The sequence below is a fragment of the Lepidochelys olivacea genome (assembly GCF_965140295.1).
Source record: "Lepidochelys olivacea isolate rLepOli2 genome assembly, chromosome: 21".
Classification (NCBI taxonomy): Eukaryota; Metazoa; Chordata; order Testudines; family Cheloniidae; genus Lepidochelys; species Lepidochelys olivacea.
In genome coordinates, this window is record NC_140431.1 from 12,430,785 (window position 1) to 12,456,081 (window position 25,297).

Below are 25,297 nucleotides of genomic sequence, written 5' to 3' on the forward strand. Positions count from 1 at the left end.
TGTAGATTTGCTGCTATGTTTTGTTTTTGCAAAGGGGAATGTCTCTCGCTGATATTTACACTTTTTTATATGCAAAATAGCAATTACTTTGAAAGTAGGGTCCTTCACCTAGGCACGTTGGCTTAGACATTGACTTTGACATTTTAGCCCCTTAGACTACAACAACTCTGGATTTGATGATGGAAGTGTCTTGGGTTTTTTTTAAAATAGACTTGAGGATTGTTTCCTTAGGTGCGTTCTACTTTTGCCCAAATGAATAAGATGTTGCAGGTGAAAGAAATATGGTCTTTCAGCATAAGAGATTATAATAAACCCTGGTACTAGGCTGATGGGAAGACAAAAGACATGACCATGAGATCATGTAGCTGTGTGATGGGGGTGTACAAATCCCACACTGGGCAACATGGGGTTAAGGGATTATTTGGGTTTAGTTACTGCCCCCCACACACCTGCAGCAAATGCTCCATCTGCTGGAGGAATTAAGACAGGGAATTAGCTCATTTGGGTGGCAGAGCTGGAGGTGAGCAGCTTTGCAGGCTACAGATCCAGCAGTGCTGAGCAGAGGAAGCCTAAGGGAAGAGAGGAGCAACCCCAGAGACAACCAGCGAGGGAAGTATCCTGTGGACCTTGGACATTGGTAACCCCCTCTTATTGTGGTTTGGGTTTCCCCACCAGGGAAAGTCTCGGACTAAGATGATGTGGGGGGAGAGGGGAAGAGGCCCACAAAGGACCCCCTTAAGCAGCCTTGGTTGCCAGACCACTGGTAGCCCAAAGTTCCCTGGGTGGAATGGGAAAGCCTGGGGTCCCCTCTCCACAAACCCCTTGGCAGTCAGGAGTTGTGGCTGTGAGCACTAGACCATGCTCCCCAACCAGACCCTGAGTGAGGATTGTTACAAGCTGCTTTGGTGAGGAGCATGTGATGATCCTGATTTGTTAAGGTTCTGGGCCAGATTGCCAGCGTAAATCAGAATACTTCTGCTGACTTCAATGGAGCTCTGTCAGTTCACACCAGCTGAGGATGGGGCCTATTATTACTGTAAGGGGAAAGTGTAGGGTTTATTGTTGCTGTTGGGTGGGGCTGGGTATCGAGAAGTGGTTTGATGTGCTGTGTGGAGACAGGAATAGGGAGTGAGGGATGACCTGAAGGAGGCTCTGGTGGCGTGAGTGAAGATTAGACTCCTTTCCTACCACACTGTGGCCTGCCACAGCCAGCTGGCAGTTCAGACCTCAACACAAGTTTTTGTTCAGTCTGCTTTTGAGCACAGGATCAGTCTTGCCAAAGCACACAGCCCTGGGCCAATATCTGATCATCACTTACAGCTGTAATTCCACTTAATAGGGCTTGGGATTCCTAAAGATCTGTTTGTTTACAAAGGCTGTAACCCCAGCTCAAGTTGCAATCAGCTAGAATGCAGTAGGTGGGTGAATTGTCACTGGAGCTAACTTAGAATTGTGCTTTAGATTCTTTTAATTTTTTTACAGATGATCTAGAACTTAAAATACCTTCTTAGCCCATGAGGGCCAGCTTAAATGCAGAGCGGTTACTAAGTGATGGTAGGTATTCTCTGCTCTTACTGGGTCTAATTAAAGATGGCTTCAGGGCCACATTTGCCTGTTTATTTGTACAAATCACTCCTAGTCCCAGAAACCTGGTGGCATTTATCAAGGGGTAGCAGTAATGTGGGTCTCTTTCTCAGGCTGCTTTGCCACTATTGAAATTACCGAGTGGTAAAATTAAACTCTGGACTTGCTGTGACTCTTGCTTCTTTGTGGAAGCTTCCATAATTGCCATCGACTTGATAAGCAGCTGCTCGCTCTTCAGCCTAGGAACCTATACATGGGCATATCTTTGACTCCCTTAGATCACCCACCATGTCAGAGCATGGACGGAATTCAGGTCACCTGTTTCCCAATCCAGTGTCTCTTCCGGTGGGCTGATACCTGCCCCTATCCAGTGCTGAGAGCTCACTCAATGTGCTTAGAGATCCTCAGCTAGAAGGGGCTACAGAAACGAGGACTGTTCAGGTAGCCTTTTGTAGCTCAAGGTTTGGGTCAGAAGCTGGTCCTGGTTCCATCTTAAGTTCTAAGGCACTCTTAGGAATGAATGAACACACATTCCCTCCCCCTGCCTGTCCCAAATTAAAAAGAAAATTCAACGAATCGGATTTGTGTGGAACTCATGGGGCTTTTGTTTTACAGTGACAGAAATTATTGCTCATGAAGATGAAGACCCTCAAGCCTTCCAAGCACTGTTCGAGCTACCCCACGCAGCCAACAGCCTTCAGTGCTGGCCTCCACCATACCCAGCCAGAGGGATCTCGGGCAATGGCTGATGATTATGCCAAACGGTTACAGTCTTGTACACAAGAGGCAGCCAACAGCACTGAAACTGCTGAAGAGTGAGTAAAATCTATCCTACTCCATTGTAATAACTCCCCTTCTCGACTGTGCAGTACCCTTATTTTCCCCCCAGGCTACACTTAACAGCAACAGAACAGCTGTAGACAAGTTGAGTGTTGCTACCTGTCTAGATCTAGTGTTTTGAAACCTTTTAGTAACCACAGGCTGGCACGATGCCTTGACAATGGTTAGACAACTCCCTGCTCCCCTTGTTTTATACTCTATAAATGCTTTGTGTAAGGGGCTGTCTCTGTTGTGTGTACAGTGTCTAGCACAATGGGGTGTTGATCCCAGTACGGTCTAAGTGGTAACCCCTGAAATGTGTGCAGAGATGATCTTTTGCATGTGAACTTAACCCTTGCTGTGCGCACAGGGAAGGAGCTGCACCTGTTATTAGGATGCTAGGGTTGGGTCTTCGGCTCTATTCCCATGGAGCTGGAGGGTCAGGGGCAACCAGGACTGCCGTTCTTGTTTGTTAGACTTTGCCACATCTCCCAGGAAGGAATCTAGGGCTAGAAAAAAGGGTGTATGGTGTTCGGAGGGAAAAGATGCAGAAGTTCAGTTTCTTTTCCTTTAGTGGGTCAGACCATCTGAGCGCCACTCCTGCATTTCACTCCCTGTTGTATGTACAGTTGGAACTGAGCTGCACTGTTTGGATTGTGGGGTGTTAGGGACAGCTCTTTAGGGAACTAGCGTGCCTGCTGTGAAAGCTGAATCGGCAATCAAATTTAGGCAAGGCTCTGGGGCATTCTGACCCAAAGCCCTTGACCAGACACTTTAACCAAGGGCCAAAGACCTATACTCTGAAAATCAGGACTCTAAGTTGTCATGTTGGGCCCCCAAGAACTGAGAGCCCCGATATCACTAGCCCTTTCTGAAAATCTTGGCCATCACTTATACCAGCATTAAATGGGCTGATGTTTAAAGCTGGTGCATTAGGATCTTACTGTGTAACTTGTTATAGCCAACTGAGCCTACCATTGCATGAAAGATTGACATGGGCCTGACACCTGCAAACGTTTGTGCTAGATGAACAAACAGCATTAATTCCAAAATTGGAAGTTGAATTTTAACAGCTGTGTCCGAGCCCTTCAATCTGCCAGGAAAGGATGAGATTTCATCACTGGTCAGTGACTGCTCTGACCTTTCTTTGAAAAGGCTCTAAAACCCTGCTCCTTGAGAGCTTAGCCTGGGAAACTCTTTAAACAGATGTGACCGCACAGTAATGGTTGGCTGCTAAGGGTAAGTGCTGCACGGGACCTAGGAACTGAACTTTGTCTGCCAGCTCTTGGGCAGCGCAAGGGCAGCTGTAGCCCCTGCAGCAAAGGAAGGTCCCCTCTTGTTACCCTCACAGGCTCTGGCCTTCCACTTACAGGCTTCATAAGTTCATTCAATCTTCCTTGGCTAGGACAACAGTGGTTACAACATTGGGCTCTGAGGGTAAAGCAGAGGAAAATGGGGAGTCTCTTCAGGGCTGTATAAAGGGTGAGCGGGATCTTGAGTGCAAGGAACAGAACTGTCAGAAAGCACATCAGGGGAATCTGCAGGCTTGATGGACAAAATTCCTTTTCTGCTTACTAGAGAAAACAGAGGCTGCATGTAAATTATAACACTTTATTACAGAAAAGAAACCTTACAACTGCAGGATCCTGTAAACACCATGAGTAACACTGAACCAAATATAAAACGTAAGAAACGAATTGATCTTGTACCTGAACAGTTGGTGACATTCAGTGTCACCATTTACTTAGTTTTAAACTATGTTCCAGTGGAATCTGCTTTAGAACATTCGAAAAAGGGATATGGTAAAGGACATCATTGTGGGTGAACTGAATGGTTTATGTAAACCCTTTCTTAATTAGATGTATTCCATACCCCTAACACACTAAGACCTGACTGTATGAAGTGCTGAGTGCCCTCGACACCCACTGAATCTAAAAGGGTCTGACCCTGTGAAAAGCATTCAGGTGCCCAACCCCTGATGCTCCAATGGGGTTTGAGGGCAGTGTGTGTGTACAGAAATATGTAAACTCAAATTCTAGACCAGCTCTCCAGTATATATCTATTTACTTAAAACTGAAGGTGGTTCAGCAATAAATAGACAATGTACAACCCGTAAGCCCAATCATGCTGGTGAGTACTCCTAATGAAGTCTGCTCATGTGAGCACCTCCCTCCACCCCGAGGAAAGGACTCAACTGGGCCTTCCAGGAGGCAGATTCTTCTCACGTGCCATGTAAAGTCTTCCAGTATTTAACAGTTTTAATTTCTTTCTAACAGTCACAAGTGATTGCATAAAATGTCTATTGACCTGCCAGCAAATGCTTAAGGACACGCTTTTGTCCTGCCCTAAAGAGTTAGGAGGAGCTTTTCAAAAGCATTTAAAGGGATTTAGGAGCACACAGCCTAGTGACTTTCAGTAGGCAGTTTTGAAAATCTCCTTCCCTTAGGCACTTGTAAGGAGAGGAAATCTGTTTGCTGTTCAAGAAAGAGCCACTGCAAATATGGGAACTTGGCCTCAGCAATAGTCAAGCACTGATACAAATAGAAACTAGATACACATCAGCAAGTGCTTGTCTCTTTTTAAACTAAAGCAGCGTTTGTATATTCATAAGACAATTTGTGCTTATTATTATCAAGTTAAATATGGTGAAAAAATATACAAATATACCTTTAGCAGCAAGAGAGTCTAGTTTACAATCTGTAAACAGACAGAGGGAAAAGAATGAAAATATGCTTGGAAAAATGCTTTGCTTTCACCAAACGATGCTTTGGGGGGAGAAGAGGAAATGCTGAAAGGGGATGCTTATTTTAGGGGCTGATTTTAAGAAGCTGGGCTCTGTTTTTGTAGGCAGGCAGATGTGTAAGTGGTATGAGTTTTAACTGCAGGTGTAGTTATTTGGAGGGGCAGAACTGAGCCTTTGCACCCCTTCAAAAAAATGAGGATTTCAGACTCTTTGGACTGGAATAGCTGTAACTCTTTTTGACCATGGTCATGGCTAGTACATTCCCGTATCCTGTCTGAACTGGGCCTTTAGCGCAAACGCCCCCTCCTGAAACAAGTCAGGAGAAGCAAGAAATATTTTCTCTCAGCTGTAGATTTACTTCCTTACACAGCTGTTCTTACTGTGTGTGTCTATAAAATGCTGCTAAAATTCTTTCCCCCTTCTCTCTCTTTTTGCCTTTTTGACAGAATAAAATTACCCAAATCAAACTGGAAGGAAGGAGTCTGCCTTGAAATCTGCAATCGGATGGGTGTGGGGTGCTCCCATGGGCAAATAGCTGCAGCAGTTATAAAAGAGGAAGAAAAAACTACCTACAGGTTCTGCCAAGGTAAATTGCTGAGCTGAGACACTCTGGCTTAGCATGCGTGTGCAGCAAGAAGCAGTGGTTCTTTGGGTAAAGAGCCATCACTAAAGCAGTTTCACGCATTTAACAGGCTGTCAGACGGATTTATTTGGTAAAATATTATCTAGATTTGTTTTCATTCCACACCACTACCTTGTCCTGAATATGAAGAGGTGATTCTGTCTTGCACAGAATTGTAAAGGAGCCTGCGACCATCCGAATGCTACTTGTTAAACTAGCTCCACCCTTCTAGAGTACAGTAGTATACGTGCCAGATGCAAAGCCTACTGGTGGTGCACACAGATTCCTTGACACAACGGTGTCACATCTGTGCTTGGATGGAAAAATGGAATCTGTCTCACGGTGCCAGTTGTAACTGAGGGATTATCGTTAAAACGAAGGCAAGCGTCTAATGCAGTTCTCGTTTGATGCTAATATTCATGGAATTCCCCTTCTCATGCTGAACAAGTTGTTCTGCTTTTCACAGGTTTAGGTAAAGCTCAACCACCACCAATCCACGTGGGCACAGGCACCTGGGGAAACCTCCAGCTGGGAAGAGCTTCCAGCCCTTCCTTTTCAAGGAGACTCTGCTTGCAACTGCACCGTTAGATTTAGGGACCATAGCTCATTATTAACATGCTTGAAATATTCCACTATAATAAGAGCGACTACAAGGATAAACCACCTTGCAAGAGAGCGTGTCCCGGGATGAAATGATGCTGAGAAATTTCCCAACACAGGAGCCCTAGTGGGAACCCGCAGACCCCTTAGTCTGTATTAATCCGGCAGATCGTTAGGAACTATTTGTGAGAATGGTGCGTTTAACCTATCAAGTTCATCCACCTGGGGTGGATGATGCATCAGAAGTTCCTGGTCTTCTGAAACATCCTCGCCTACTGCCACCAGGTTTGTTAGAGATTTGCTTCTAACACACTGGAAGTCAACGTGCCGGCTCTTTCCTTCTTCCTTTTCCCAAGACATCTGGATGAACGGCCGTTGCACATAGTTGTAGATAACTTCTGACCGGCCTCCGGATCTCCTCTTGACCTTTTCTTTACAGGTGGGATAACCTGAAACACAATCAGCCTGTCAGTCTCAATCCAGCCCTTGCATGCATTATGGCCCGGCAAGAATGCTGGGTTCAGCTGGGACAACACCTCATGCACTAGGTAGAAAGGTGCTCTCATTCCACATTTAGACCCTGTAAAAATGAACTAGGACTATAGCCCAGAGCTTCAGATTCTGTCAGCTCCCACAGCGACAGTGTATTTAAACTGGCAGCGGTGGTGCTGGTGTCCAAATCAATTGTTCTCTCTTTTTATTTAAGGTTTGTTGTGTTGTTTAGGAAATAAAATTTACCTTCAATGCCAATTCGAATATTTTTCAGCCCACGCTCCTTTAAGACGGTTTTTGCAACATCACGGTTCTCAATGTACTTGAAGAATCTGTACAGCTTGGAACTGTAAAGAACTTGAGAAACAAAGTGATTCATTAGTCACAACAAGACCTGCATCTCCATCTAGCATTTGGCTAATGGGTATCAGCTGCGATATTTTACCCTGCGATGCCTGTGGGCAGCCCTTCGCAGTCTGGGTGCTGGAAAAGTCAGCCTTAGGTATTAAAAGTAGTTCTAAAACCCTATCAGCAGGCAGTGGAAGGGCCTAAATTCCTTGGTAGTGGTGATACAAGTTACAGGGTAGGTAAAAAGGAGTCTGGTGCAAGTTACATGACTTTACCACTTTGCTGTTTCCAATCTACCATTCGGTGGCTGGGTAAAATGAATACAACTCACTCTTTGGGGGACAGTGCAGAAGGAGTTTTTACAGGCAAGGCAAATTAAGAAAAGGGTGCAAGTTAATGTGTTTTCTCTTATCTTTTCACTAGTTCTATCCTCACAGTGTTAGTCATTTTGCAAACCCCGTAAACATTGCATCTTCTCTAATGAATCTGTCCCTGAGACTTATGTAAGTAGCATCTTCTTGCATTAGGGATCAATGCAATCTAGGGTGTAGCAGTGCATCTAAAAACAACCCATTGCATTTTAAAACATGGTTGGTTGGTGACTGCTTTCTCTCCCTGTAACTATAGGGTGTTGGATATCACTGATCATTTGCCATTTTTTAGTGCTGGTAAATGGAACAAGTCTTGTCTGTCCTCTCTATCCAGGAAGCTGCAACTGGGAAATATGAATGTTTTGTTCCTTATCTCAAGCAATGCATAAGTAAGGACGATGCAACTTCCATCACTGAAGAGGGACTTTGTCCCCACACTAGGGAAAACAGTCAGATACACAATAGCTTCCTTTAAACTTAGATCCATTTACCTTATAATTACCCTTTCCTTAGTATTGCTGACTAGAATGTTCTTCTTTATGATGCAGATTATTTCCCTTTTCTACATTACAGCTCTTAACTGAGACTGCTCCTTGTTCTCAAGTCATTATTCTAAATCTGAGACCACACTGCCAGCTCCCTTCTATCAGGCTATAATGCCATAGAAATAAGATTGTTTTCTGTGGGATTAAGCAGAAGAAGCCTGATCCTAGGAGGTGGAAGGGTCCTCAGCACCTGCAAGGAGGGGGTTCCAGGAGAAGACAAGCTAGTACGAAAGGACACTCTTATTCCAATGCCAATATTTATGAGAGCAATCCTGCAGTCAAAGCTCCCATTAATATCAATACGAATCTTGAGTGAAGGAAGGATTGGGTCCACTAACAAAAGCGGAGGAAAAATACTATTTTCTATAAACGTTCTCATTTTTTAAGGTTTGCTCCACTATGAAAGTTTGTTTGAAGCCAGAAATCTAACAGCAGAGCAAAACAACCGATCTTCATTGGGATATTCGGCTTTGTATATGTTAACAGAACTCCTACAGACGCTGATAGCAAAAGGGTAGAATCAAGCTCTGCCATATGGCTTGTACAGAAACGTTCTACCTGACCCTGTCATCACTAAACACTTAGCCATGCTGATATTAATGAGAACATTGTGCTTTAAATAAATATTTTTACAAGATTTTGATTAAATCTCTCACTCCATGGTAACCTGTTCCCCCACTAATGAAATCTCATCAGAATAATTTGAGTGAATCAAGCATTCTGAAATAAACATCTAGGGTCTGGTCTTCCCAAGTGTTGACTACCCACACAACTCCAATGGGAGATACAGGTGCTCAAGACCTCTGTAAATATCAAGCCATTATCTTTTCAATACAAGGAAATGTCCTTGCCCAGGATCTGAGAGAGCCAGTCACTGGAAGCTGTCACCCCATTCAACAAATGATTTTACAATACAATTCTCAGTTCTTACTTTGTGAGTATTCCTCTCCCATTGGAGGTGGATGGTCTTCGTCCCAGTCCACTGTGTCTTCATCTGTTAATACTACAATGTGGCATTCGCGTTCTCCTTTCTTGGCGCTACCCACCATTATGGGCAGTATAAGCTCTTCCAGGTAGTTATCGAACTGCTTGTGTGCGCCATCATTAGAGAGTTCGTGCAACAAAGCACCTAAAAGGAGATCAGTCAAGTACAAATAAGTAAGCATTACTGATCTGCCACTGCATTTTATACCAAACTGATGTCAAGCTGAAGTAGGACACACATTTCTGGGGGTATGACTCCTTAAGATGGTTTTAAAACCACCACTTGCCTTTCTGTAGCACTCAATCTGATGAGCTCAAAGCACTTTATAAACATGAATGAACAAAGCCTCATAACCTCCCAGTAAGAAAAGTGTTATTCCCATTTTACAGATGGGAAACTGAGGATAGGAAAAAGAGGCCAAATGGTTCAAAACAAGGCTCCTACTGTACATTTATAATTAGGCCCCTAAATAAGGGTGGCCTGATCTTCAGAGGTGCTAAGCATGCACAGATCTCTAACCTCAATAGCAGCAGTGTTTACTCAGGCCACCTGTAGATAGAGTTAAGCACCCAAGCATGGACTCACTGGCTTGCCCAAACTCAGTCACCGGGAGAGCCCATAAGTTCCAACTCCCACTCCCTTTAACCATCTCTCTTTCATGTAACATACATCCCAGTGTTTTATTGATCGTTGCAATTAAATCTACAACAAACGAGAACCCATCCCAAGGCCCTGGGCACCTTTGACAACCACCTTAAAAACACACATTCATACCAACAATATCTCTAGTCCACCTCCCAGATCATAATGCTGGCAATAGCAAAAACAGAATACAAATATGATTTAATTTTATTGCCATTACAAGGAACGATTTTTTTTTAAAAAAGAGCCCAGACCCAATCAATATAGTAAAATCATAATCGAGAATTATGAATTCTTACAGTGAATTTAAATGTATGCATCTCTCACAGATCCACGGGATCAGCGGTAGACACCCCAGGTTTCGAACAGTCTGTAGGAGGAACCCCTTCAGTTTGCCTGCCAGATCCCAAGGGGTCTCACTCTTCCTGCACAGGGTAGGTCAATGCTATCTCAACCCCCTCCTTAGACTGAACCTCTGGGGCACCAGCACTCCTGTTTCACAGCGAGTCCAGCTGGCAGAGACTTGTATGCTCTTCAGGGATTAATGCACCTCAGCAAGCACTTGGAGTGACACTCAACAGTTGGGTTTGTTAGTTAATTGGAACACAGCACAGGAAGTCTTTAGGTTACCACAGAGAGCTGAAGGTTAAAGCATAGCCCATTCCGGTTAGCCCAGAGCTAGAGCCATGGCTACACTACCACTTATGCCAGCCAAACTTATGTCTCTCGTGGTTTATGTTGCTGAGCGATGTAAGTTTCACCTGCATCAGTGGGTAGCGTGCATAGGGCCACGGCGACGGGAGAGCTCTCTCCTGTCAGCTTAGAGCAGCTACACGAGTGACCTTACGTGGCAACCCTGGGTTGCAAACTGCCTCATGTAGACCTGGCCTAGGGGTCACTGTCCTGGTGATTGGATCGGCTATTGTCTTCTCAGATTCACCCTAGATATGGGGTCAGCCCCAGCCAGTCCTTTTCAATGACTCATTCCGGCTCAGACAGCTAGGCATCATTCATACCTGCTGTGAGAGCAAACTGTCCTCCTCCCATGAACGACACAATGCATAAGGGAAACTGAGGCCCACACAGGGGTCACAAAAATATTACCTCATCACAGCATCATAACCAGAAATAGCCCTCCAAGTATTTAAATTCTTGCAATTATTTGCAATCACACACAACGTGAAGAGCAAGAGCTTGGATCTTGCAAGATGCGGAGCACTCTGGCCCTGGTCCAGCAACGCCCTTAAGCACACGCTTAGTTTTAAGCGCAAGTAGTGCCAATGAAGTCAATGGGACAAAACTGCTTAAAGTAAAGCACACGATTAAATGCTTTGCTGGATTGGGGCCACAGTGCGCAGCACCCTGCAGGATCAAGCCCTAACTTCTAGCTAATTTCCTCTCCCCCTACTTACTTAGGTCTTGACACTTGATTGTGTGGAAATCAAAGTTGATGCAGAGGTAATCGCACGCATCTCTGAGATCAGGGATAGAAATTCCATCGGGGCAGTGAATGATTCCAGTTTTGTAATAGTCCTGTAAATAAATTGTAAAGGAGGAAGATGATGTTTCTTTAAAAAAAAAAACAAAACAAAAACTCAGGATAACCTGGAAATATTGTTGTTAATTAGCTTATCGTTCTGCGGGAAGACAGTCACGCAGAACTTTGTTAGCTAGCAAAAAAAGACAAAGCAGCTTTGCCGTGCAACAGAGGAATTATTCATGCAATTAATGTATGCAGAAATGGGGCGACTGAGGGCAGAGTTCAGAAACTGAAACGGTATAAAGGGAGGGAAAAGAAGTGGCAAGACAAATTCAGAGATGGCAGATTGAGGCACGTAAAAAAAGAGGAGATGAAGATTTATAATCCGAATGCAAAAGAGTTCTGGAACGTAAATTTGAAAGGGCATGCGGCTGTTTTGAAGGAAGCACAGCTTTGCAAACACAATGAGCAACCGTTTTCATAGCTAAAAACATGCCCGCACCAGCACTGTGTGAAATACAGTGGAGCTAATTCCTTCCGCAATTTCATATTCTCCCTTTTCGTTTGGCCGAGTGAAGTTATATTCTCTACCTGCTCCAAACATTCTGGAAGATAAAAACACATACACAAATATATTTAATACATTCATAATGTGGACCAGATGGTGCACTGACATTAAAAACAATCCAAACGAGTTCTAATACAGTTGAAGGCCCAAATGCAAATCTCGTAAAGTCCCAATAAAAGAAAGCATCGATCTCAAACAGGCCCGCTGTAGCAGAGTTCTGTGTCCATAACTGAACCATTCCACTGTACGGAAGAAGTAGCAGTCACTGTTCTGTGAAGGCTGGCATTCAACCTTGGGTCAGATAAATGGTTCTTGGCTACAAACGCCCTCCCACTGAGGTCCAGCTTGAGGGGGAAAAAGAATGGCGGAGTGGCAATGAGTATATATACTTTGGCTAGTCGTAATCAAGCTAGTGAGTTTACGATCAGGTCACTTATCTGCATAATAAAGTTTGTCATACAGGGTTGGAAGGGATCTCCAGGAGGCTCCTGGGACAGCTGGGGGACTAAGCCTCTCAATTACTCAGAGCAGGACTGGGTTTCTGTTAAAGGGATGGGGAGGAGTGAATGACATGACAAATAGCAGAAAGGCAGGGATTGAAGTGAGCCAGTGCACGGTGTCTCCTACTGCCATACTCACTGCCGATTCAGTACGGACTCAGAGCGGGGAGCACTAACTACTGAATCATCAATTGCCCTCTTGCTGGCTCCACTCTACAAGGTCTCCCAGCCAAGTGCTGAACCAGTCTGATCCTGCTTAGCTTATGAGATCTCACGTTCTCGTCCCTTTCGGAAAGCGTTTTTCCCATTTTAAACATCTTTAAAGTTACTGAAATCACCTACCTTCCCAGCATGGTGTCAGGATGAGCAGTGAAAATTTGCGGATTCACAACAAACCGAGTGCCATCTACAACAAGAGTCACTTTCTCCGGGGCCTGGGATTGTGAACTACTGGGGGAGCCCATAGCGCTGCTTGCATTTCGTTCTTGAGCAATAAAATGGTCTAGATGTCTTTTATTCCCAGCTTTGGAATTCGTGCCAGCTGTATCTCCAGGGGTGGGTAACATGTTACTGAACTGGGGAGTTGCTGGGCGGGAAGCGCATCTGAATTCGGTATCTAAAGCCAACACAAACAAATATTGTGAGAATGAAACACTATTTGCTGGATAAGCTCAGTTCATATTAAAACCCAATAGTTAAATAGAAAAGCTTTGGGTCATGCAAGAAGGAAGAGCTGCTGACCGACATCAACAATCCGAGTTGAAAATGGATGTCAATATATGGAATAGCATTTTGCAGGACATTATATTATGTAACGCCACACTACAGCTCCGCCTGATGTCTGATCTAGGTTCAGATCCAAACTTCTGTACAGTTCTAGGGAACTCCGCTTAATGTGGATGTTTAAGTGGATAAAATGGGAGCATAAAGATTCAAATGAGGCTGAGAGAAAATACACTAATACCTGTCTTAAGCAACCGCTCAAATAACTGAAGATGGAACAGAATCATACTCTTATTTCTGGACGTTTGAGGATACTTTGGAGATGTCACTTGAGACAGGATGCACAGTATTAAGGGCAGCCTCTTGTGCTGGTTTCATTTAATTACCTTCCCCTGTGGTATGTGTGGGAAAGGTCCAGCGAACTAAACAAGGCCAGCTGTTGGCACAAGTGAACTCCGCAATTACAGGGGCCCTCTCGGTGGATTTGGGGTTTAAAGTGGATATAAAAGTTATAATTTTGTGGAGTGTAAAAGGGCCCTCATACCATTGCTTCCAAGTAATCCTACATGACCCTGGCCCGGCCCTGCAAGGGCAAGTTTGAAACAAGGGTGGCTTCTTTAAGAACGATATAGAATAGGTCTGACTAATAACTGGTTTTAATTGAGAGCTGCGTCTAAACTGAGATATTAAATACACACATGTTATTTTCTTTCCGAGACACAGCCGTCATTTAATAAGGGTTTCACTGAAGCAATAAATCATTAGAGCTCAGAAATTTGGGTATAAATATATAGGGCCTGTCATGTGCCATTAGTAACAAATATTTGGGTGCAAACAAAGAATTGGCCTGATTTTGTGAGATACCGAGTGCCCTCCATTCCCACTGAAGTCAAGTTTGGCGATGAGGACACGACATCTCACTGGATAATGGCCATTACTTGATAAATATTAACTGAGAAACAGCTTTTAACATGAATTATATATGCAGCGGGCAAGTACATGACAACCAGGAATAGGCTGATAAAGACTGAGGCCTGCTTCAGTGGATTTCCTCCTGGCTGCTTGGGAAAGAGACATGATAATCTTTCCAAGACAACACTATCCCAGACCGAACCTGCATCTTTCATACTGACAGGATTAACACAGATTTTGCAAGTGCAAATAACTAAGTAAGGGCACACGTAGGTGCACATTCAATTCTGTACACTCACAAGTGCAGGTCATTTCGACGCTCGGCTAAAAACGTGTCCTTCAGTATCCTGGGAAACACTTCCCCAGGAATCAAAGGACCTTTGAAACCATGTCTCCCTTAGTTACGTGTTGTTACAAAGTAAATGTGTCCATCCTCCTTACCATCATTCCTGGGCACTGAAGAAATGCTAGGGGTTTGGCTGCCTAGGGCCAGGCTATCTTCTTCTGGATCATGGATTGGAGGAGTTATATTTTCTGCAGAGTGACTGGACTCTTGATTTCTTGACTGGTCAGTCCCACTGGCACAGTTAATATTCATGCTGGACCTCTGTAAAGCAAACCGACTGCTGGTCCTTAGAGAGGTCCTATAAGAGAGGATCACAGGCTAGTAGGGTTGGAAGAGACCTCACAGGTCATTGAGTTCAACTCCCTCTACCTAGGGCTGGATCCAAAGCCCATTCAGGTCAATGGGTGTTTTTCCAGCGACTTCAGATCAAGTTTATATTACCTCCTCTAATCCATGGAGAGTTTTATCTAATCTCATTTTGAACGGCTCACCGATGTCTCAGTGACTTTCCCTGGCAGATGATCTGTTGTAGAACATTAGGAAGCTTGTCCTACATCTAAACTAAACTTGCCATTTTTAGATGAACCTTTCTGACCCTCAGCAAGGGTCCCAACTCCCACCTCACGCCTGCTCCCTCTCACCTCTGCAGTCCTTTCATATCCCATCCCTGCCAAGCACCAGAAGGTAGAGAGCTTCCTGCTTACCTGACTGCAGTCACCAGGGACAACAATGGGGTTCCAAGGAAAGAAAAGGGAGGGCCATTGGGGATTCACTGATGGCAAGTCTCAAACAAACCCTCCCTCCTAACAGCCAGACACCCTCCCTCCTCTGAGCACAGTGTCCCCTAGAGGTTCCTTCAGTAGCTACTCTCTGAAGAGTTAGTGAAATTACATTTTTGTTCAGTGTTGAAGAGGTTCTCCCCCGCCTTCACGCGATTTTCTCCCAGTATTTGTGTAGCGCCATCTTATCCCTGCTTTCCTCTTGAACCTTCTTGCACATGAGGTCTTCCAACCCTAAGATGCAATACCTAAACCCTGTCGCTTCTTCATCTAAAACATGTTAATAATCCAGCCTTTCCTCTCCACTCTTTCTACTAAAACCCTGTCTCATGGTCACAAGGCTAGGTGTGTCTCGGTGATCTCTCTGGTCTCTGAGTGCACCTGTTGGGTACCAGCCTCATGACATTCCTCTCCTGGGGTGGAGACATGCAATTCTCCCACTCTTAGCCTGGGCCCCAGCACCGTGGGTATCAACCATGCTAAGCCAGCAGGTCCAAATGGGTTTGGCACTTGCAGTTCTTCCCTTTAGGAGTCTGTGACCAGTGATAAATAGTAATCAGAGAGCCTTCTTAAACCAAAGTATTGTTTAATCTTAATTACATGAACAAAGCATAAAAACAAGAGAAAAACAATAAATGGTCTATACACGTCTATCTTACCTATAGGGTTACCATCCTCCCCGAAGGGGACCTAGAAGGCCTAACTTCCTCAGACAGCTCCCCCAGTGTGTCAGTCTGTCCCCCAAAGAGCCCTCAAAAAACTGACTGACTGCTGGACAGAGTCCTTTTAACTGTTTATAGTCTTTTTCATCTGCTGGTTCCCAGCACTGGCAAAACAAGCTTTGTAACCTGGCTGGAGCCCAGAAGGTATGATCTTCAAAGTTAATAGCTCAGGCCACTTGGAAATGTTTGCCAGGAGATGTCTTATCTCAAACCACTGTGTTGCCTTCCTCTTGGTTTCCCAACTCTGTTGATTTAACCCAGTGCTGCTGTATATTAAACCACCCAATACAATCATACAGTAACTATCCCGATAACCATATTGCATAGAGTGTTCCTGCATTATCACCGAGCAGCCTCACGTTTGCCAAACCCTGGTCCGGGCCTTCATCAGCTCTTGCTTTAACTAAAGCAACCCCCCTCCCGTGTACGCTAAAAGCCACCCTCTTCCACTTTTCTCATTGTGAGCCCATCACCCCTACTCCTTGTATCTAGTCATTGGTTTCTTCTCATTCCACATTAAGTTCCCTTTGTCTGTCATTATCTTTATAAAGCTCTACCCATCTATCTGTGCTTGTTTCACCCAATCCGTCTTTTGTATCCTCTCTCCCAACAGCTCCCCTTTGCCTCTTTCTCCCATTCTCAATTTGACACTTTCATGGCAGGCCTGATACAAGACAACTTTCCCCTCTCTTTGCTTTGGGAGCCCGCCCTTTGATCCTTCAAATCCCTCTTATTTTAAAAAAAACTTTCCTGCACTGATTTCACTCATGAGGTGTCTACCACTTCCTGAGCTTCAGCCTTTCTCTCAATTAGAGTCTAATGTCTTCAAGTGTGTTCTGTAAAGCAGGACATAACATGTACCAAGCTACAGAATTAGTGAATAAAATAGATCAGATAATGAAACAACGAGCTACTAATAAACAACAGCGAGGGGGCTTTTCAGTCATAATGCACCAAGAGGGATGGTCTTAATGAGCAGCACAACGGAGCTGAACTAAGGGTTTTAGGACTGTCATTAGTGCAGCTCAATGGAAGTGTTTTGTTCCCAACTAGAAATGAACAAAAGCGGCAACTAATTATCTTTTCTAAATGGAAACACTAATTTAGCAACGCGTTTATTTCTGCGTATTTTTAGCCAAGAGGCGGCTTGTGCTTCGTGTGATATTCATGAGAATAAAATAGTTCCTTGGCAACCACAGCACCTTCTTCTGGATCGCACTTCTATTTTAGATGCCTACGACGGGCTCCAATGGGTACACAGCAACGTGAGAGACCTAGTGAGGACATTTCAGTCTGAGGAAATTGAACAGATCACAATGCAACATTGCACAGAACTCCTATCACCGATTACTAGAATTTGGCTACACTCACCCGACTGCACGACAAAATGAGTCGCCAAGTAATGAACTCCTTTAAACGAACACAACATGACACAACTCTTGTTTCTAGCAACTTACGCCTGCAATAAGACTGAATATGTACATCCACAGAGTGCAGCACACTATAAACCTTCCAATGCCATTGCAAACCTGACTTTCATTTAAATTTCAAACTACATAAAAATTCACAACGATTCTTGACAGGGTTTCAGAGTAACACCCGTGTTAGTCTGTATTCGCAAAAAGAAAAGGAGGACTTGTGGCACCTTAGAGGCTAACCAATTTATTAGAGCACAAGTGAGCTGTAGCTCACGAAAGCTTATGCTCTAATAAATTGGTTAGTCTCTAAGGTGCCACAAGTCCTCCTGTTCTTTTCACAGCAATTCTTGGAACTCATTTTGATACCGACCTATAGATATATTTAAAAATAAATCAATTAAGATCACAAAGCTTTATCAGACATTTTTTAGGCCTGGTCCACATGTAAAACCTATCCTGGCACAGCCGCTGGTTAGGAGTGCCATTTGTTTGGCTTTTTTACACCTGCATAGCTATGGCAGTACAAGCCCTATTGTAGACACACACGGACTGGCATAAAAAGGACTTTGCCAGCATAGCTCACGTCTCTTGGAGAACCGGTGTGACAGCAGCACCACTTTTTCTCTGATCTAAGATGTGCCTACACTAGGAGGGTTTGCTGGTATAGCTACACCAGAGCAAAACTTTTCTAGTGTAGACAAGACCTCACACTCTATACAGTTACATCAAACCTTCCAAATACACGACATTTAAGCAATGATAGGTGACAAGGAAAGACTGTTACCCATTGATCATAATTTTATAACTATCCAATAGCTGCTGTGATCAAATTTCAATTGAACTTTTTTGATCCGTCAACCCACAAATCTTGCCGTCAGTTTTGTTCCACATTAAATACACATATATGTCAGAGATTCCACGAGCCACATATTGATCGCCAGCACTCTGTAGGCGCCTGGACTGAAATGACCCAATCCTTTCTCATAATTTCTTATAAACCAGTGTTATGAAAGAGAAAGCCAGATGCACCAGACACCTATAAGTTGCAATAAATGTAATATGACTCAGATAGCTTTTTTACTTTCTACTTAACCTGCTGAATGTGCTTTTTATAAGAAGCTGGCTTTACCGACACCTTATTTCTCATCCCCTTCCTCCCACATAAGTAAGCGAATTTAGTGCTGGTGAAAGGTACCAGGCTAACAGTCCTCAAGATATAGCAGCAGGTGCACACCAGTATCAATCCCGCGAGTTCTCAGAGGCAATGTGGCTGGTGTTCTCCATTGATTTCAACTGAAATTGAGAGTGCTCAGCCCTTCTGAAAATCTGGCGCACCGTGAATAATGCCAGTGGTGTTTCCACTGCGGCAGTGTGGCTCCACTCTTCCCCCAACAAGAGCCTGTGCCTTATAGACGTGACTAAACCCCAGTTTTGGTGGATTAACAAAATGGGTGTTATTGAGTCAGCATTTTACGCCATGACCACACGTGGAAGGCACAACAGATGCTTATTTAATGTACCTACAATTATATGAACAATCCGGCATGGAAAATGGTTCTTAAGCCCATATAACAAGGCTATATTGAAGTCCTCCCCGTTCATTAATGTCCTGACTGGGGTAAAGGTACATTACCTTAGTCTTTGCCATGGTGGGAACAAGCATATAAATAATAATTAGCACTTTTCATCTTCAAAGCTCTTTCCAAACATTAACTAATTAATTCTTTGAACACGCATCTGAGGTACTGTCAGAAAGTGTTTTAGTGACAGAAAACAAAGGCACAGGGAAGGCCAGGACTTTTCCAAAAGTAGCCATGGGTTCTGAGTGCCCAACCTAAAACAGCTTGGGCCTGATTTTTAGAGGTGTTGAGGGCCCTCAGCTCCAACTGCCTTCAACTGGACTTCTGGGTACTAAGCACCTCTAAAACTCAGGTCCATCATGTCTCAAGTTCAGCACCCAAAACAAGTTTTTGAACATCTAGGCTCTGACCTTGCAAGGGAGTTAGTGCCAGAGCCAAAATTAAAACTCAGGTCTGTTTCCTAGCATTTGATTTTACTTCGGCTACGTCTTCACTACCCGCCGGATCATAGAATCATAGAATATCAGGGTTGGAAGGGACCTCAGGAAGTCATCTAGTCCAATCCCCTGCTCAAAGCAGGACCACTCCCCAACTAAATCATCCCAGCCAGGGCTTTGTCAAGCCTGACCTTAAAAACTTCTAAGGAAGGAGATTCCACCACCGCCCTGGTAACACATTGCAGTGTTTCACCACCCTCCTAGTGAAAAAGTTTTTCCTAATATCCAACCTAAACCTCCCCCACTGCAACTTGAGACCATTACTCCTTGTTCTGTCATCTGCTACCACTGAAAACTAGATCCATCCTCTTTGGAACCCCCTTTCAGGTAGTTGAAAGCAGCTACCAAATCCCCCTCATTCTTCTCTTCCGCAGACTAAACAAACCCAGTTCCCTCAGCCTCTCCTCATAAGTTATGTGTTCCAGTCCCCTCATCATTTTTGTTGTCCTCCGCTGGACGTTTTCCAATTTTTCCACATCCTTCTTGTAGTGTGGGGCCCAAAACTGGACACAGTACACCAGATGAGGCCTCACCAATGTCGAATAGAGGGGAATGATCACGTCCCTCGATCTGCTGGCAATGCCCCTATGTATACATCCCAAAATGCCATTGGCCTTCTTGGCAACAAGGGCACACTGTTGACTCATATCCAACTTCTCGTCCACTGTAACCCCTAGGTCCTTTTCTGCAGAACTGCTGCCGAGCCACTCTGTCCCTAGTCTGTAGCGGTGCATGGGATTCTTCCGTCCTAAGTGCAGGACTCTGCACTTGTCCTTTTTGAACCGTATCAGATTTTTTTGGCCCAATCCTTTAATTTGTCTAGGTCCCTCTGTATCCTATCCCTACCCTCCAGCGTATCTACCTCTCCTCCCAGTTTAGTGTCATCTGCAAACTTGCTGAGGGTGCAATCCACGCCATCCTCCAGATCATTTATGAAGATATTGAACAAAACAGGCCCGAGGACCAACCCTTGGGGCACTCCACTTGATACCGGTTGCCAACTAGACATGGAGCCATTGATCACTACCCGTTGAGACCGACAATCTAGCCAACTTTCTATCCACCTTATAGTCCATTCATCCAGCCCATACTACTTTAACTTGCTGGTAAGAATACTGGGGGAGACCGTGTCAAAAGCTTTGCTGAAGTCAAGGAACAACACATCCACTGCTTTCCCTTCATCCACAGAACCAGTTATCTCATCATAGAAGGCAATCAGGTTGGTCAGGCATGACTTGCCCTTGATGAATCTGTGCTGACTGTTCCTGATCACTTTCCTCTCGTCTAAGTGCTTCAGAATTGATTCCTTGAGGACCTGCTCCATGATTTTTCCAGGGACTGAGGTGCGGCTGACTGGCCTGTAGTTCCCAGGATCCCCCTTCTTCCCTTTTTTAAAGATGGGCACTACATTAGCCTTTTTCCAGTTGTCCGGGACTTCCCCAGATCGCCATGAGTTTTCAAAGATAACGGCCAATGGCTCTGCAATCACATCCATCAACTCCTTTAGCACTCTCGGATGCAGCGCATCTGGCCCTATGGACTTGTGCACGTCCAGCTTTTCTAAATAGTCCCGAACCACTTCTGCGGGTAGTGCTCGATCTATCGGGGATCGATTTATCATGTCTTGTCTAGACGCGATGAATTGATCCCCGAATCAACGCCCGTACTCCACCTCGGCAGGAGGAGTAAGCAGAGTTGATGGGATCGCCGTGAGGACAGCCAGGTAAGTCGAATTAAGATACTTTGACTTCAGCTATGCGAATAGTAGCCCAGGCCTTAGTGTGACAATTTGGCGAACCTGCCTATGTGCATGTTATGAAATCTGCTTAGTTATATGAAATTGTTGTATCAGTGAATGTCTCAATGCATAGAGAGTCAGCCATGGGCTGGCGAGGTCCGTGGTATCAGCCATCCTGTCTGGAAGAAGCTTCAGGAAAAAGAAAAGTTGTTAAACTTAACGATTATGCTCTGGCCAAACAATGGATATGCAAAGAAGGGTGTCAGAGCTGGAAAACCACTTTGATCAAGTTTATATCCAGGGAGTGCAGAATGGAAAATCCCTAAACAGGAGAACAAAGGGACAGAGGTGATAGAGCAGAGGCTCAAAAAAAGACTAAAGGAAACTTGGGGCAAGAGAGAGGTCCAGAGGGGCATGTTTTCATAGCAGAGGGGACAGTTTTTGACTGAGGTATCAGCTGAGAAAAAAAGAAGCTGGCTGCAGGAGACAAACTCATTCAATTATCTCTAGAAGCTATATACAGGAGTGGGGTCCTGGACTCTGACCAAATCCCAAAGAATGCTCAAGAATGGCGAGGAAACTGAGACAGGGAAGGGCATATAGGTGGTTTATCATTTTGTTTATATCTGTGTATCTCGTGCCATTCAAAGTAAAAAGTAATTACCTTAGAAACCTTTACAAAGCCTGTGAGTTATGTGCTTCAACTATCATGTGTTGCTGAAGAGATAAACTGTAAACCAGAGTGCCCGCAAGGCTGGAGCTCTGGGAAAGAGTGTGCTTAAACTACTGGGGTTTCTTCGCAGGGAGGGAGAAAACAGGTCAGCACTGGTCGTGGGGGTCTCGGGCTGCTGAACCAGGAGGTTCCACTTCTGTGAAGGGGTAATGGACTGTGGCCAGAAAGTGTGTCAAGAGGTCAAAGAGTGCTGGAGCCTAGTCAGATCAAGGGAAGTTTAAGAGCACATGGGTCCTGTGTAGCGGGGCCCACACACAGTAGCCTACTGAGTATCCAGCAAGGGGAGATTTACAGGGCTGATATACTTGGCTTGGGACATTTGCCCATTTCCTGGAAAAGGAAGACTCCATTTTAAAATAACTTAGAAAATTAAAACATTCCTCAATAGGCAAGAGATTGAGAGAAAAATTGTGTTGGTTACAAAACTGGAAGGTGCAGGGTTATCTGTTGTGATTCACTGAGGAATGTTGTAAAACACTACAAAGGCAGTCTGGCAGGGAATAAGGAAGTACAGTTTTTACAACATTTTAAAGTGAAAACGGACACAGCTTCATTTGGTACAGCATCTTTCAGACAGCCTGCAAAACTCTCTGCAGAGTTAAATAACAATCAGACTGATGCTTGTTCCACATGATTCTCAGTAAGGTGGAACCCTCTGTGAAGTTGCACTCCATAATGTTTTATGGAAATATGCTTATGAGTGTGAATGTGATGTAACTGGAATATGCTTTATGCAAAAGGTCTCTTGTAACGTATTATTACAAAGCTTATAATCTACTGAGTGTGTTTGTCCTATTTGTATGCATGTACCATTCTTGTATCTGAAGCTAGACATATGAAGTATAACTCTGAGGTCCTATTGTAACTATGCAAAATGTGGGCCATTAACGGTGGTTTAGAATCTTGATGGCTCCCATTGACTAGGACAATTGGTTGTAGATGGTTTATTTACCTGCAAGCCTTCCTGTGGCTGTGTGGGACAGCACATGGGTAATGAAGAATGAGGTCTTACAGTGACATGTGACCATGTCACATGATACTGGAATCCATTTAGAAGGAGGGTTGGGGACCCAGTGAGACAAAAGATTCCCACCTTGTGCCAAAGGTATAAAAGGGGGTGGAACAGAATAAAAGGGGCTGCCAGTCATGAGAATACCCCTAGTTTCCACCTAAGATGTCTGCTGGAACTAACAAGGACTGTGCCAGAGGAAAGGATTGGGCCCAGACGAGGAAGGAGTCTAGTCTGTGAAAGAAGCTTATTGGAACATCTCTGAGGGTGAGATTTTACCTGTAAACAGTTTCTTAATGTATTAGGATTAGACATGCATGTTCTGCTTTATTTTGCTTGGTGACTTACTTTGTTCTGTCTGTTATTACTTGAAACCATTTAAATCCTACTTTTTATTCTTAATAAAATCACTTTTGTTTATTAATTAATCCAGAGTAAGTGATTAATACCTGGGGGAGCAAACAGTTGTGCATACCTCTCTATCAGTGATACTGAGGGCAAACAATTTATGAGTTTACCCTGTATAAGCTTTATACAGAGTAAAACAGATTTATTTGGGGTTTGGATCCCATTGGAAGCTGGGTGTCTGGGTGCTGGAGACAGGTGACCTGCTGAGCAGTTTTTGGTTAAGGTCTGCAGCTTTGGGGGCGTGGAACAGACCTGGGTCTGTGTTGCAGCAGGCCAGCATGTCTGGCTCAACAAGGCAGGGTTCTGGAGTCCCAAGCTGGCAGGGAAAACGGGCTCAGAGATAATTCCAGCATGTCAGGTGACAGTCCCAAGGGCGTCTCTGTGACCGAACCCGTCACACCCTCCATTTGGATCTTCCCTGTTGTGTACTGAAAGGTGGGGGGATGGCTAGCTGCCTCTACTACACTATCCTTCCCTGCTCTCTGTGATATTAGGGATTACCCCCCACAACACACAGTCCCCTCACACAGATATTAGAGGGGTTGACTGGGCCACCTATGACAGAACAAAATAAAAAATAATTGTAAACAGAGAACATGGTAAAGGAAAATAGTTAAAGTCTGTTCACAATAATAAATATCCAGCAACCAAAGTTCATCTGTATTTAGAGCCCGGCAAATGCGAAGATATCAGCTGTATACCCATGGATATTTGCATCCGCGGATGTGGATGTCCGCAAACATGGTCTGCAGATCAGATGCAGTTTTGTATCCCAGCAAGGCTCTATCTATATTCAAAGTATTTTATTCAATGAAAGATAATAAAAACCCAGTGCAGACCAGCTGTCTCCTGCCACCTCTTATTTTCATAGTGATACTATGTCCTTCTTCCTTATCCCAATACAAATTTGATATTTAGTTGATAGTTTTTAAAGACATTACCAGGTGGTTTAGGTTAGGAGGTTTTATAAAACCTAATATTAATGGAAATTTTTCACACATTAAACTGAATTTTGTTTGGAATAAAACATTTCCTTAGTGTTTGGCAACCCTGCCCCAGCACTGAAGGACTGCGCTTTTTGCATGACAGCAGGAAAAGTAAAACTGACTAAAAACAGTGAAAGTGACTAGTTTAATTCACCATTCAAGATGCTAGAGGCAACAAAGAAACAATCTCACATTTAAAATTCTTCCAACCTTAATAATTTAAAGTGTAACCAAGATGAATAAAACAAAATCTTAGTTTTAAGGTGACAATGTCCCTTTAAATCCGCAAATAAATTTCCATATGGAACTAGGATGAGAAACATGAGTTAAGCAGGAAATACACACTTAGAATGGGTGTGCCTGACCTAATTCTATACTACATAATAATTTAGAACAGGAATGTATGTGTACTCTAATTGCACGCCTTTCTAAAGGTTTATCCGTGCGGCAATTTCCTAAGACACATCCTGAGAACATGCCAGAATGAAAGGAAACTGCACATTTGGCTACGCCTTTACAATTCCTAGTTTGGAGAGTAAAAGGAAGATTGCACAAGAGATTAAGAAAAATGAGAAAAAAATATAGAAGGAACAGCATGTCGCAAGAATTAGTATTGGGGCCACTTTTGTGAATTTTGTATCTATACCTAGGGAAGAAGTAATAAACACGACGGAATTGGTTTCTGATGTGACACAGAGGGAAGCCCGTACCCCTGGGGCCTCTGCTCAGCAGCCAGGCACAACTGCAGCCCGTGAGAAGGGGTGGGAGCATGCCCCAAAGCACTGGTGAGCACAGGTGGGTGGAGATTTGGTGTACAGTTCTCCCCCTGTGTGTTGGAGAACTATGGCAAGGAACTCTTCCCTGAGGTCTCCATGGGTCAATGTGGCTTCAGCACAAGGCTATGCCTATATATAGCACAATTGGGACCAAAGGGAAGAGGGTGATAACATTTAGCATCACTTAAGACTGAGGGGATGTGGCGGATAAATGATTTCTGTAACTCATGGGAGAGAAAGGCAAAAGAACAAGAAGTAATATATCCTCAAGCTACAAAAGAGGCCTGAAAAAGACCTGGATGGGAAGGAGAGAATCACAGAATCATAGAATATCAGGGTTGGAAGGGACCTCAGGAGGTCATCTAGTCCAA

At 44.1% G+C, this 25,297-nt stretch overlaps 1 protein-coding gene across 4 annotated transcripts in view; it reads right to left on the minus strand.

Annotated features, from left to right (window-relative positions):
• Positions 1 to 4,000: 4,000 nt before the first annotated feature.
• KCTD20 (potassium channel tetramerization domain containing 20) overlaps positions 4,001 to 25,297 on the minus strand; it is a 43,613-nt gene continuing 22,316 nt past the window's right edge. For 3 of the 4 annotated variants that reach the window (XM_084611202.1, XM_084611201.1, XM_084611200.1), the window contains 7 exons: positions 14,376 to 14,578; positions 12,642 to 12,915; positions 11,734 to 11,836; positions 11,164 to 11,284; positions 9,056 to 9,253; positions 7,107 to 7,217; positions 4,001 to 6,817 (listed from right to left, as the gene is read on the minus strand). In XM_084611202.1, coding sequence (XP_084467328.1) covers positions 6,525 to 6,817; positions 7,107 to 7,217; positions 9,056 to 9,253; positions 11,164 to 11,284; positions 11,734 to 11,836; positions 12,642 to 12,915; positions 14,376 to 14,532 — 1,257 coding nt within the window. In that variant the 5' untranslated portion in view covers positions 14,533 to 14,578 and the 3' untranslated portion in view covers positions 4,001 to 6,524. The remainder of the gene's footprint in view (positions 6,818 to 7,106; positions 7,218 to 9,055; positions 9,254 to 11,163; positions 11,285 to 11,733; positions 11,837 to 12,641; positions 12,916 to 14,375; positions 14,579 to 25,297) is intronic. The other variant, XM_084611203.1, reaches the window with a different exon arrangement.